This window comes from Cryptomeria japonica, chromosome 7, assembly GCF_030272615.1.
Source record: "Cryptomeria japonica chromosome 7, Sugi_1.0, whole genome shotgun sequence".
NCBI lineage: Eukaryota > Viridiplantae > Streptophyta > Pinopsida > Cupressales > Cupressaceae > Cryptomeria > Cryptomeria japonica.
Genome location: NC_081411.1, coordinates 453,869,586 through 453,882,806, shown reverse-complemented (window position 1 = coordinate 453,882,806; position 13,221 = coordinate 453,869,586). Strand labels below are relative to the sequence as shown.

Sequence of the window (13,221 nt, the reverse complement as noted above, 5' to 3'; positions counted from 1 at the left end):
ATGTGTCTTCTGCAGGAAAATACTAGTAAAGGCAAAGGCAAGGAGGACGAGGACTACAGAGCCCTCTTCAAATTCCTGACCAAGGAATGGGCTAGGAAGCTGCTCCCCAAGAGGAGCCATGGAAAAAAGAATTAGTTCGCTCCTATGTCTCGGACCTTTGATTTTTTGCTCAGCCCTAGTAGCCTCTGGGCTTATAGTTTTAATTTCTGTATATGCTTGAACTTATCTACCTATTGCCCTGCGTGGCAAATGTTTAAAATGTTTATTAAGACTTTTATATATCTGGTGAACATGCATAGAATGATAATTGTTTTTGATAGAGGAAAGTTGAGGGGGCTGTAATTTTGCTTCTGCTCTGCTAACAGTTGGCTTGCCACTATTTCTTGGTTTGTACCCGGGTCAGCCCCCTTGTTCTGGTTGCTTTTAATATCAAAAACATATAGTAATCATATAAATAATTAAAAACATGAAATAACATATCATAACATGATAAAAGAAATGAATCATATATAAATAACTACTAATTTAACACTATGTACATGTAAATGAAATATATTGATGAAAACATATATATATCTAAACATTATGGCACATATTTTAGATAGGATTGCAAACATATATGATTATGAAAAACTATATACCAATCAAGGAACCCTTGTTATATATGAGGATTCAACATAAAGATACAATCATTAATTGTAGTGTCATCATAAAAGAAGATGGATAATCAAATCATCAATATATAAAGAGGAATTTATAATAAATGCTAAATTTGATAATATGAAAAAACTGTGAATATAAAAGCTAAAAAGTAAACATCAAACCCTAAATTCAAAAGGTTCGAGGGTAGGGATCAAATATATTTCATAGTAAATCCTAAACCCTAGAAGATAGATAAAAAGGTCCAACAAACACTCAAGGGTGGATCTAAGTCTTAATTGAACCTAGATTAAATGTTTAACAATAAAAATCATTGGATCAAATTTAAAACTCTAACGGGGAATGAATAAACTCTAAGCACAAAATCCTAGGTGACATATAAGAAAGTCATGTTCACTAGATAATGTAAGGATAAATACACACTTTACATAAAGAATTAAGATAATTAAATAAAGAGGAAAAAAAGAATTAGATAAATTAGATGGATTGGAAAATAATCAAATATCATTTTTTATTATAAAAATAAAATGAATTTAGATTTGACACATAGTTCAATTATTTGGTGATGGAAAAAGATGCAGTCAATGTGAAGAATCTATTTGCCAATGCAGTAAAAGTTAAGGCTCTATCTAAATTGGTATCTCGAAATATGAAGACTAGTTAATTCGTATTTGTGCCTACAAAAGTGAACTAGTGTGCAAACCTGAACTTGTACTCAAAGGAATGAACCAACAAAAATATAATTGTTGGTAGAATTTTATCTTGATCTTTTGATATTTGCATTATACTAAGGATCAATAGTGTTTAGATACACCTTTAGAGAATATGTTGAAATAGAAGATCCATGTTCTTCTTATTTAGTTTACATTAATGATGTGGGAATATTTGTCCCTTTTACAATCAAATTATAGATGTGATCAATATATTCTTCTCTCTTTTCTAGATGCTATAAATGAATTAGAGTTAATCTTTAGATACACCATTCTAGCTTGTAATGTGAACTAAATAATATTTTAGTGGTTTTGTGAAAGGAAAAACATGGATCCAAATTACAAAACTCAAGTTTAAACGGTTGGATTGTGATAGTGAAAAATATCATAGATCAATTTTATAGTTGCAAATCTGAACAAAAGTGATAAATGACTAGATATAAAATTAAGATTTATATTATGAAAACATTTAAACTAAAACAAAATTATTCACTAACCTTGATGCCATCATACACCCTAATCAATACATAAAAACCCATCTCATAATTTTATTATTTATCTAAAACTGATTGACACGCGATAATATGAAGTGAGAATGAGTGATTATAGAGTCAAACAAAGTATACAATTTCCAGCACTACAAATCTAAAACAGATTCGATGCCTGCCGTCCACGACCAAAGTTGTACTACGCGGGACAGTTGTCTTTATACTCGCCTTTACTTGGAAAGCAAGTTATAAGCAATGAGAAACGGTTAAGCGTGCTTTCCATTCAATCATAGGTAATAAATACAGGATACATTCGTTTCCCCCACCTCCACAAGTTTGACTCCAGAGAAGGCAAAGAACATTAAAGAGAAAGGAGAAAGGCATTTCCACAAGTTTAACAAGTCTATTAAAATCTCTCTTTCATTCCAGAGAGAAAAGAAAAATAGAGATTGTGGATTGTTTGCTCCGTTATTAAAATCTTTTATTCATTCAAGAGAGAAAACAAAAACAGAAGGATGAGACGCGAGGGAAGACAACATGGCTATGTGCGAAACCACCTAACAACAAAGATGAAGATGATGGTGGAAGATGGAGTGAAAGAGAGGGATTGTTGTTCCAAGGGGAAGGGGAAGGGGAAGTGGAAGTGCAGGGGGAGGGGAGGATGTAGGTATTGTGAGTTGGAGCCCGCCTCGAAATCGAGAGGAAAGACGAAGGGACTCCGCAAGCACACCTCCACAGACCTCCTCTCCAGTTATCGCGTGTATGCATGGAGAGTGGTGATGGATCACAACAACCCAAATCGTCTTTCTTCTAATATCGGTCAATCCTCCTCTGATTTCATCTCTTCTCTCGCTCAAGGAGATGATGAGTATTTGGAAGATGATGATGACATCTCTCACACTTTAACAGAGGAGGCAGGGGAAGAAGTGATTGAGAGTCCTCATGTGCAGGAAGAAGAAGAAGAGAAACTTGAGGAGGTGGAGGTCACCGAATTCAGCTCTTGTGACAGCGAATCGTGGACAACAGAAAATCTGTGTGAGACTGATTTGGAGGAGTGGTGTTTGGTTGATGAGAACATTCAGTGTATATGAATATAATGGCAATCTGCTTATTGCCTAATATCATCAACCTGCAATTTCACATTCCTTTGATGTAACCCTTTTTTATTTTTATTTTTATAATGTAAATATTGATGTCATTATTATGTAAATATTGATGTTCTTATATGTAATAGTAAGTCTACATGCACACATTCCTTTACTCAGATGGTCTATTTTCTTTTATATAAATCATAAGTTTTGCATGAACTTTTACTTTTATGTAATTTATTTGGATTCCTCAAACATATGATTCTGTTGTTCTGTTTGGTGTCTTTAATTACTTAAAGATATAGTCTGTTTTAGTTCATCTTTTTATGTAAATATTGATATTCTTATGTAATAGAAAGTTTGTTCATTTTTTCTTTTATATGATAAGCTTTGCATGAAATTGAAGTGATCTTAATTCTCTTTGTTTAAATTCAATATATTATGACTTGTATAAAAAGACATCATTCATATGTCATTTCAATCATCCAACTATAATATAGAAAGGAAGGAGGTCTTCTTGAGAATCAAGATGCTTATCCTAACATTAGGATGAGTCAAATATTTTGTAATACAATCTTGTTTCCATGTCAACTCCCTTTTATGCCTCCATTATCATGTGACAATGATTGTTTTTCTGCTCTAATATCTTGACAGTGATCTCTACAACTTCCCCGAGACATGAGTATGAATATCTTCCTTAAATTGCTTGCTTGTACTATGGCTGCCAATTTGAAACCTTATGACTGAGACAATGACCCTTAATTGTAACAGTTTGTTTCATGGGTTGCTTCTTTGCAGAAAGGACCTATCTTTCATCTGTTTCTGACCTCTATGACTGTGTGTGACTAGCCTCATTGTTTTGGAACTTACCAAGGGACTATCTCATCTCACACTTCTCTGAATGCTGCAACAAGTCACTTAAAAGTCCTTAATTCTGTTATGCATTTTCATGACATAAACTGTCATTGTAGTGTCTTTTGAATAATCTATGTTCTTATGACTGTGTGCCCAGATTCTTGACTATGAAACCTTTGTTGTCACTGCTGTCCTCTACCATCTCTGGGACTGTATCATGATGTTTTAGCTTTTTTCTGTTTCTATGGACTGCCATGATGAATTTTCTATTTTTTGCAGTATACTTTCTTGCTTCTCTTTTTAACCAAAGATAATGAATGTCTTAATGGCATAATGCAATGACCTACAACGGTGCTTGGCTTGAGGAGTTGTCAATGATAGTGAGTTTGTATTTTCATTGACCTAAATAACCTATGCCTCTTTTGACAGTCACTGTGAGTATATATGTTGTTGTTGTGACAGCTTTAAAAAATGGCCCCTCTCTGTCATGCTATCATTGACCTTATTCCTTGAGATTAGGCATCATTGCTATGTATTTTTTATCATTGCTTTCAATTATGTGTGTGCACTTGTAGGTGAGATCTACAACCAAACTATTTGAAGACGAAAGAAGAACGATGGAGCCGCATGAAGGAAGCATTCATATCCACATATGGTTTGCATAGTCTTTAGTTTTGAATGTTTCAATTTTCATGTCTCTATTGAATGTGTTTAGGATAGATCATTACATGTTAGTTTTTGTGATTGAGCTATGATTAGTTTTTTGACTTGTTTGTGATGATTTCCAATTTCCTAAGCTGCATTTTGCAATAAATAACCAAAAACAAAAAACAAGCATTTTGCAATAAACAACCCCTCTGTGCATAGCAATTTGTCATAAATTGTCATAAATTGTCATAAATCCTTGCATAGCAATTTGGCATACACTTGTCATAACTTTGCTATTCTTGATTTGAAAAACAAAAAACAAGCATTTTGCAATAAATAACCCCTCTGTGCATAGCAATTTGTCATAAATTGTCATAAATTGTCATAAATTGTCATAAATCCTTGCATAGCAATTTGTCACACACTTGTCATAACTTTGCTATTCTTGATTTGAATTTCTATTTAAATCACTGTCATGCTAATTTGATCATTTCTCCAATTTATCTATAAATTGGATGAGTTTTTTCAATCAAAATCCCCAATTGATCGCATTTTTGAATCCCCTAATCAGATTATCGAATTTTTAATCAATCACATTTCGAGTACTCTTGATCAATAATCTTGTCTACTTGCTTTCAATTATGTGTGTGCACTTGTAAGTGAGATCTACAACCAAACTATTTGAAGAGGAAAGAAGAACGATGGAGCCGCATGAAGGAAGCATTCATATCCACATATGGTTTGCATAGTCTTTAGTTTTGAATGTTTCAATTTTCATGTCTCTATTGAATGTGTTTAGGATAGATCATTACATTTTAGTTTTTGTGATTGAGATATGATTAGTGTTTTGACTTGTTTGTGATGATTTCCAATTTCCTAAGCTACATTAATTGGTGAACCCGACGTGAACATGCTTGGATCTAATATTTTTTGAATGTTTTGTGAAGTTGCAGATTTTTTTGTGGAGAAATTGCAGATTTTTCTTCTAAAAAAAACAGTCATAATCAATTGATCACGTAAAAAATTGTGTGCAGAATTAAAATAAATGATTTCTGGATATATTAGATCACGTTTTTACCTTTCCAGATCATTTTACGGTTTGTGATTTGGATAAATATTGAGGAAGTTATGACATTTTTAATTATGCTGATGTAAATGGTCAAAATTTTCAAAAAACAAACCGTAAATTGTCGTAAATTGTCATAAATTGTCATAAGTTGTCAATAAATGCAAACTTGAATAGATGAAAATGCAATCTATGTTTTTGGTTGTTTTTCAAGATTTTGATAAACTTATAAATGCAAATCTAAGAGAGGGACCCTTGGGAAATTGGAATGATGTCTAGACCTCAAAGGACAAAAGGACCAAGTGACAAAAGGACAAAATGACAATGTCTCCCCTATATGCTTGGATACTAAGCTAGGTTTGACGAAATGACAGGGACGACAAAAGGACAAAAGGTTTGATAAGGTCTAGACTTCCTAACAATGACTTAGGGTTTATCAAAGATTTGGATTACTCAAGTATGACAAAACCTAGTTTTGAGACTATATGGAAAAGGGACAATTACCATGCAAGTGACCCTAATATGATATGGTAATGACCTAAGCTTAATGAAGAGACCTAGGGTATGCAAATATGAATGTATGACAATGGTATGACTTTAATGCAAGAGGACACATGCAAATGGATGACCCTTATTGAAAAGAGTATGACTTAGGCGAAACCTAACCTTGGTACTTGACAATGAACTTTGCAAAATGCAACCTAGAATGAACCTAAATGTAAGTGACATGAATGTTGAGATAAGATTTTGAACAATGTTTGCTAACCATGTTTGAAGATGAGTTTTGAATCTTGTTGAACTTTTGTTGGATGAATGTCTCTTGTGTTTAATCTTATGTTGGATCAATTTGTTTTGTTCTTGAAATGAGATACAAGTCAACTTTTGACAAGCAAAGAATACAAGATATTGCAACTTAGACTCAAGACAATCATGCTCATTCCCACATTTATTATGGTAGGCAAGGACATTAGGTACTTGAGAGGTAGACTCATTATGGGATTCAAGGAGAATACATAGATGCTTGACCCCACGGGCTCCCCTCCATGACACTCACTTCTCAGGGCAGCCAAGCATCAGTCCCCATGGAAATCTCCCCATGGCGAACTTAGTATCTCTTCCAAGTATCCGAACTTGTCCTTCTCAAGCAACTAGAAGGGTTTTTGGCCTCTAAAAACAAGGTGTTTAGTAAGGATTTCTGTTAAGCGTTACTCCTTGATGTCACGCAAGCGTGATTGAGACATTAAGCCCATCAAGATACCAAACAAATGTAGTCGCGCAAGCATGATTTAGACCATGAGGCCCTACTTAGATGTTGATATGAGAAAGAGTCCAAGGGTCATCACTTCTCAAGTAACTGCAATTCCCACGTAACCCTTCCTTCTAAGCTTTCGCCCATCAGGTATTTTCTTATAGTGAGTTAGAATGCCAAGGTATTCTAGCTGTACTCACTTTGGGTCGTTCCCTTCTCACGATTATCACTTGCTTGCAAAAGCAAATGGTCGGGAAGGCAGGCCCTCTAAAGGTGACACACAATAAAAAACATGAGCATGGTATCAAAGATCTGGATTTCTGATCACCCTAAGAAGGATGAGAGCATACTCTCCTACTCCAATGTCAAACTCGACAATCAAAGCAAACATACATTCATTCCATCCTATTTAGAAATCACTAGGTGCCTAAACATTAATTGCAAACACAAAGTTTAGTTGTATGTCCAAGGCAACCTGCAAAATCACCAAGTCAAAATTTTAATTTGTTTGGTCTTTGACTAGCGAACCTGCAAATAATTCATTAGTAGTTTGTGAAATAATTCTTTGTCAAGCGTTTTGCCACAAAGCTACCAACAATGTTAGAGAATCAAGAGAAATGAATCACCATCAAAATTAATCCATAAAAGTTGTGATTCTTTGTCCTCTTAGATTAATCTATGTGAAATTTATCAAATTTACCACCCTAGATTAATCTAGATAAAATTTGCATGAAAGCATGATTAATTTGCCAAGCTAAATTAATCTAGATGAAGGTTGCATGATTTTGTTTTTTGAAAATTTTGACCATTTACAGCAGCATAATTAAAAATGTCATAACTTCCTCAATATTTATCCAAATCACAAACCGTAAAATGATCTGGAAAGGTAAAAACGTGATCTAATATATCCAGAAATCGTTTATTTTAATTCTACACGAAATTTTTTACGTGATCAATTGATTATGACTGTATTTTTTAGAAGAAAAATCTGCAACTTCACAAAACATTCAAAAAATATTAGATCCAAGCATGTTCACGTCGGGTTCACCAATTAATTTAGCTTAGGAAATTGGAAATCATCACAAACAAGTCAAAACACTAATCATAGCTAATTCACAAAAACTAAAATGTAATGATCTATCCTAAACACATTCAATAGAGACATGAAAATTGAAACATTCAAAACTAAAGACTATGCAAACCATATGTGGATATGAATGCTTCCTTCATGCGGCTCCATCGTTCTTCTTTCCTCTTCAAATAGTTTGGTTGTAGATCTCACCTACAAGTGCACACACATAATTGAAAGCAAGTAGACAAGATTATTGATCAAGAGTACTCGAAATGTGATTGATTAGAAATTCGATAATCTAATTAGGGGATTCAAAAATGCGATCAATTGGGGATTTTGATTGAAGAAACTCATCCAATTTATAGATAAATTGGAGAAATGATCAAATTAGCATGACAGTGATTCGAATAGAAATTCAAATCAAGAATAGCAAAGTTATGACAAGTGTATGACAAATTGCTATGCAAGGATTTATGACAATTTATGACAAATTGCTATGCAAGGATTTATGACATGAATTTGAAATAGAAATAGACATTTAGGAATTTAGGAAATTAAGTTGGAAATAATGACTTGGAAACTAGGAAATTGATGAAAAATTAGGTAAATTAATTAATAATTTCTCATTCATTAATTAATTTACAAAAATAGGAGGAATTAATTAGCCAATTAAATAAACATTTAATTGTGACAAGAAGACTTAGGATAAATAAATAAATTATTTAACCTAGAGGGAAAATGTCAAACAAGATTAAATGAATAAATCATAAAACCTTGGAAGATGAATTAGAAATGCAAAGACGACAATTAGGTCTTGACAAAGGATAATTGATATCGATTCGATCATGATTTTGGATTGATAAATGATTTGATTGAGATTGGTTGACAAAAATCAATGACAAATTGACCAAATTGACATGATTGAAAAGGACAAGGATCGATGATGAATCAATCACAATATGACGAGATTGACAAGTTGATAAGAGATTGACAAGATCGACCAAAATCATGATTAAAGATTGTTATCAACAAGACCAAATTTGAGAGCGAGACGAATGAAGAATGTAGAAGAATGACTTGATGCTCGCAAATGATAAAGAGCAAGTGTGAATCATAGGAGAAATGTTAATGCGACGCAAAAACCTAAAATGAGGCAATGCGCAAATGTTAAAGTATGATCCTGCAAGCGTTGACCATTTTTAGGTGTCTACATTTTGCCCCTCTTTGAGACTGCGATTTTAAGCGTTGTTTCAAAGAACAATAATGAAAATGCCCCAGACAATGACAATGACATATGCATGCCCCCTCGAGGAATTGGCTGGAAACATCCAGAAAAAAGGCCAATTGATCAATAAGAATGATAGGAGACGATAGGATCGAACGGACTGCCAAGACTGATGGAAGAAGTGTTAGTAAGAAGAAATTAGACAGAGGACAGTTAGAGACGAAGAAAAACTTGCTTTCAGTAATGCACTTTGGAGGTGAGAACCTTTATTTAATGTAGCAAAGCGGATGCGTAGCATCATGGCATTGAAGGCCAGAGCTGAAATGCAACCCTTTTTGCAAAAGACAGACACATCGTAGACAAACAATCATCACAACAAAAAAGAAAAGGACCATGAAACATCCCGGTCACTCTAAATCACTCAATGAAATCATCGAGCAACATAGGAACATGATTGAAGATAAATCAATAAAAAGATAAGATGCACAAATTCCAACAAGTCAAACAAACATCTTGATCTTCATTGTCAAAAGTTGAAAGTGTTGATAGGACGATCATGTTGTCTAGTTTCAGGACATGCGGTACCCCGTCAAAGACAGGACACAGTCTGGTTTCGAGTATACCACACCCTGTATAAGACCCATGATAGTGTGCTAAGCACAAATAAATTTGCGATTGATTGATATGACAAGTGCGATCAGTTTGAATGTCTGGTTTGAGTAAAAAGTTCATCTGTTTAAGCGTGATTTCATTAAAGCACAGTGTATGATTGCGAGTGTCGTTGGATGGATGCTCGGTGATTTGTCTTATGCACAAAAGGGATCATTTATTGCAAAATGCTTGTTTTTTTGGATTCTAATGTTTTGAAAAAATTTTGTTCGTTTTTTCAGGACTTTATTTGATTTTTTTGGATTTTTTCAAGACATTATTTGATTTTTTTAAGAGATTTTTTCAAGACATTTTTCAATTTTTAAGAGATTTTTTTAGGACATATTTGGATGCAAAAGTTCCAGTGATTGATTATGACAAGGGGAATGTACCTAATGCGCATTTGAAAGACATACATAGACCGGGACCAAAACATATGTACAAGAAACCAGAGTATGCAAGACAATGATGTTGACCAATAACAAGCTTGGAATAGGACATTGGGTCAAGACGAAGATAAACATGATAAACCGGCCAAGAGAAAGCATAGCTAAAGGTCATGACAGATGACAAAGCAATAATCTCATTACTCATGGTGCCTGATTGCCAGGTTTTCACCATGGTACTTGCCCAAAGCGCCTGTTTGCCAGGTTTTCACTAAAGGGCGAATCATTTTTCTTTACTCTTTTTTTGTATTTTTCTTTTTTCACTTTTTTTTGTATTTTTTTGCTTTATCCATTTTTTTTTATTTTTTCAGGATCATATTTGAAGAAGTGCTGATAGAAAATTATGCCTAGTACTTGCGAAAATGCATGTTGTTTATAGGATTAGACAGAGGTTCACCTTCTGGGGTAGCAAGCTGATATGCCCCCGAGCCATAGGCTGCAGTCACTATGAAAGGCCCAACCCAATTAGGTTCAAACTTGCCTTTGATGATGTCAGTAGACTGTGCATTCTTAGGGTTTGCCTTTAAAACCAGATCTCCCACTTCGAAGTGTCGCCCTTTGACCTTCTTATTATAAGAGCGACGGAGACGGTTTTGATATGCTTGCAAATGTGTCAGAGCTGTCTGACGTTTCTCATCTAACATCTCAAGCTGATGCAACCGAGAGACTCTGTGTGTCTCATCATCAATCAAATGTTGCAAGTAAACACGCAAGGAAGGAATCTCCACTTCCAAGGGTAAAATAGCTTCTGCACCATACACCAAGGAATAAGGTGTCGCGCCAGTAGGTGTGCGGATAGAAGTGCGATAGGCCCATAGTGCTGGATTCAACTGTACATGCCAATCTCGACCAACATCATTGACAACCTTCTTCAGGATCTTGATAATGGTTTTATTTGATGCTTCAGCTTGACCATTCCCCTGTGGATAGTATGGACTGGAGAATCGGTGTTGGATATGAAACTTTTCACAGAGTTCCTTGACATCTTTATTCTTGAAGGGACGACCATTATCTGTGACTATGGCAAGGGGAACCCCATATCGGCATATGATATAATTCAGCAAGAATTTTAAAATTTGGACACCTGTGATATAGGTCATGGGGATAGCCTCGATCTATTTTGTGAAATACTTTGTGGCTGTAATGATGAACTTGTGTCCATTTGCAGATGTCGGGTGAATCTTGCCAATAAGATCCAATCCCCATTGAGAAAAGGGCCACGGAGATATGACAGAATGAAGTTCTTGGGCTGGTGCATGAATGTAGTTTCCATGAATCTGGCATTTGTAGCACTTCTTAACAAAATCATGAACATCTTTTTCCAGAGTGGGCCAATAATACCCAGCACGAATCAACTTTTTGGCTAAGCTTAGACCATTGAAATGGCCCCCACATATACCATCGTGAACCTCATGTAAAGTCGTTTGTGCTTCGTCAGAACCCAAACACCTGAGGAGGGTATGGTCAAAGGAACGTCGGTAAAGGGTGTCGGCGATGATGACATATTTGGTTGTTTGTCGGATAAAGGCTCAGCGTTGGTTAGCGGAAAGGTTGGGTGGTAAGGTTTGGGATTTCAAATATTGATATATGTCATTGTACCATGGGGAGTTGGGACCAACAAGAACGCACATCACATCTGTCGTCGGAATGTCAAAAGAAGGAACCAGCAATTGTTCAACTAAAAATTCACATTTGTCCATATTGTGGGGCATATTCAACATGGAAGCAATCGTAGCCATCGCATCTGCCGACTTGTTTTGCATTCTTGGAACTTGACTGAAATGGATAGCCGTGAATTTGGTCTTGAAGAAATCTACCATGTGCTTATAGGGAATAAGCTTTTCATCTTTTGTTTCGTAGTCATTATTCACTTGTCGGATGACTAATTGAGAATCTCCATAGACTTGCAAATGCGTGATGTTCCAGTGGACTGCTACTCGGAGTCCTGTAACCAGTGCTTCATACTCTGCAATGTTATTGGTACAGTGGAAAGTTATTCTGTAGGACTTTGGAATAGCATCACCTTGAGGGGTGACAAACAGAATGCCGGCTCCGGATCCGAACTTGGTATGGGACCCATCAAAGTATAACTTCCATTCATTAGAGGACGTGAAAGAAAAGACTGATTCATCTGGAAAATCGGTCAACATGGGATGATCATCAGAAATAGGAGCCTCTGCAAGTTGATCTGCTATGACTTGTCCTTTTATCGCCTTGCGCTCCATATATTCAATGTCAAATTCACTAAGAATCATGACCCACTTTGCTAGGCGACCAGTCAAAGCTACTCGGCTAAGCAGGTATTTTAAGGGATCAATTTTTGCAACCAACAATGTTTGGTGGCTTAACATATAATGTCGGAGCTTCTGCGTTGCAAATACCACTGCTAAGCATGCCCTTTCAATAGTTGAATAATTTAGCTCATAGCCTACCAGTGTCTGGCTGATATAGTAAATAGCTCGCTCTTTGCCGTTCTCATCCTGTTGGGCCAAGAGAACTCCTAATGTCGTTTCAGTTGCAGAAATATACAATAAAAATGGCTTTCCTTCTATTGGAGGCATTAGAATAGGCGGCGACAACAAATAGTCTTTGAGAGCTTGAAAGGCTGATTGACATTGCTCAGTCCATTTGAAAGCGACACCTTTGTGCAGTAGATGTTGGAATGGATGACATTTGTCGGCCAACTGAGCTATGAAGCGGCAGATTGACTGGAGCTTTCCTTGCAGACTTCTTAATTGTCGGAGGTTTGAAGGTGGAGGCATATCCATTATTGCTTTAACCTTGGCAGGGTCGACCTCAATGCCTCTGTGAGAAACAATGTACCCTAGTAATTTGCCAGCTGTGACACCAAAGACACACTTCTTTGGATTGAGTCTGAGCTTGTAAGTCTCCATTCGGTCAAAGATTGGGCCCAGGATGGCTAGATGACTATCTCTGGTGACAGATTTGCATAACAAGTCATCAACATAGTCTTCCATCAAAGTGTGCATGAAATCATGAAAAATTGTCGTCATTGCTCTTTGATATGTTGCGCCTGCATTTTTAAGACCGAAGGGCATCACATTC

At 35.6% G+C, this 13,221-nt stretch overlaps 1 protein-coding gene across 1 annotated transcript; it reads left to right on the top strand.

Annotated features, from left to right (window-relative positions):
- Nucleotides 1–2,183: 2,183 nt before the first annotated feature.
- On the top strand, nucleotides 2,184–3,118 carry LOC131030412 (uncharacterized). Its single transcript, XM_057961243.2, has one exon. The coding sequence runs from the start codon at nucleotides 2,374–2,376 to the stop codon at nucleotides 2,947–2,949; it is 576 nt and encodes a 191-aa protein (XP_057817226.2). The 5' UTR covers nucleotides 2,184–2,373; the 3' UTR covers nucleotides 2,950–3,118.
- The last annotated feature ends 10,103 nt before the right edge of the window (nucleotides 3,119–13,221 follow it).

Coding starts and splice junctions, on each gene's coding strand:
- LOC131030412 (XM_057961243.2), top strand. CDS start 2,374: ATGAGACGCGAGGGAAGACAACATGGCTATGTGCGAAACCACCTAACA.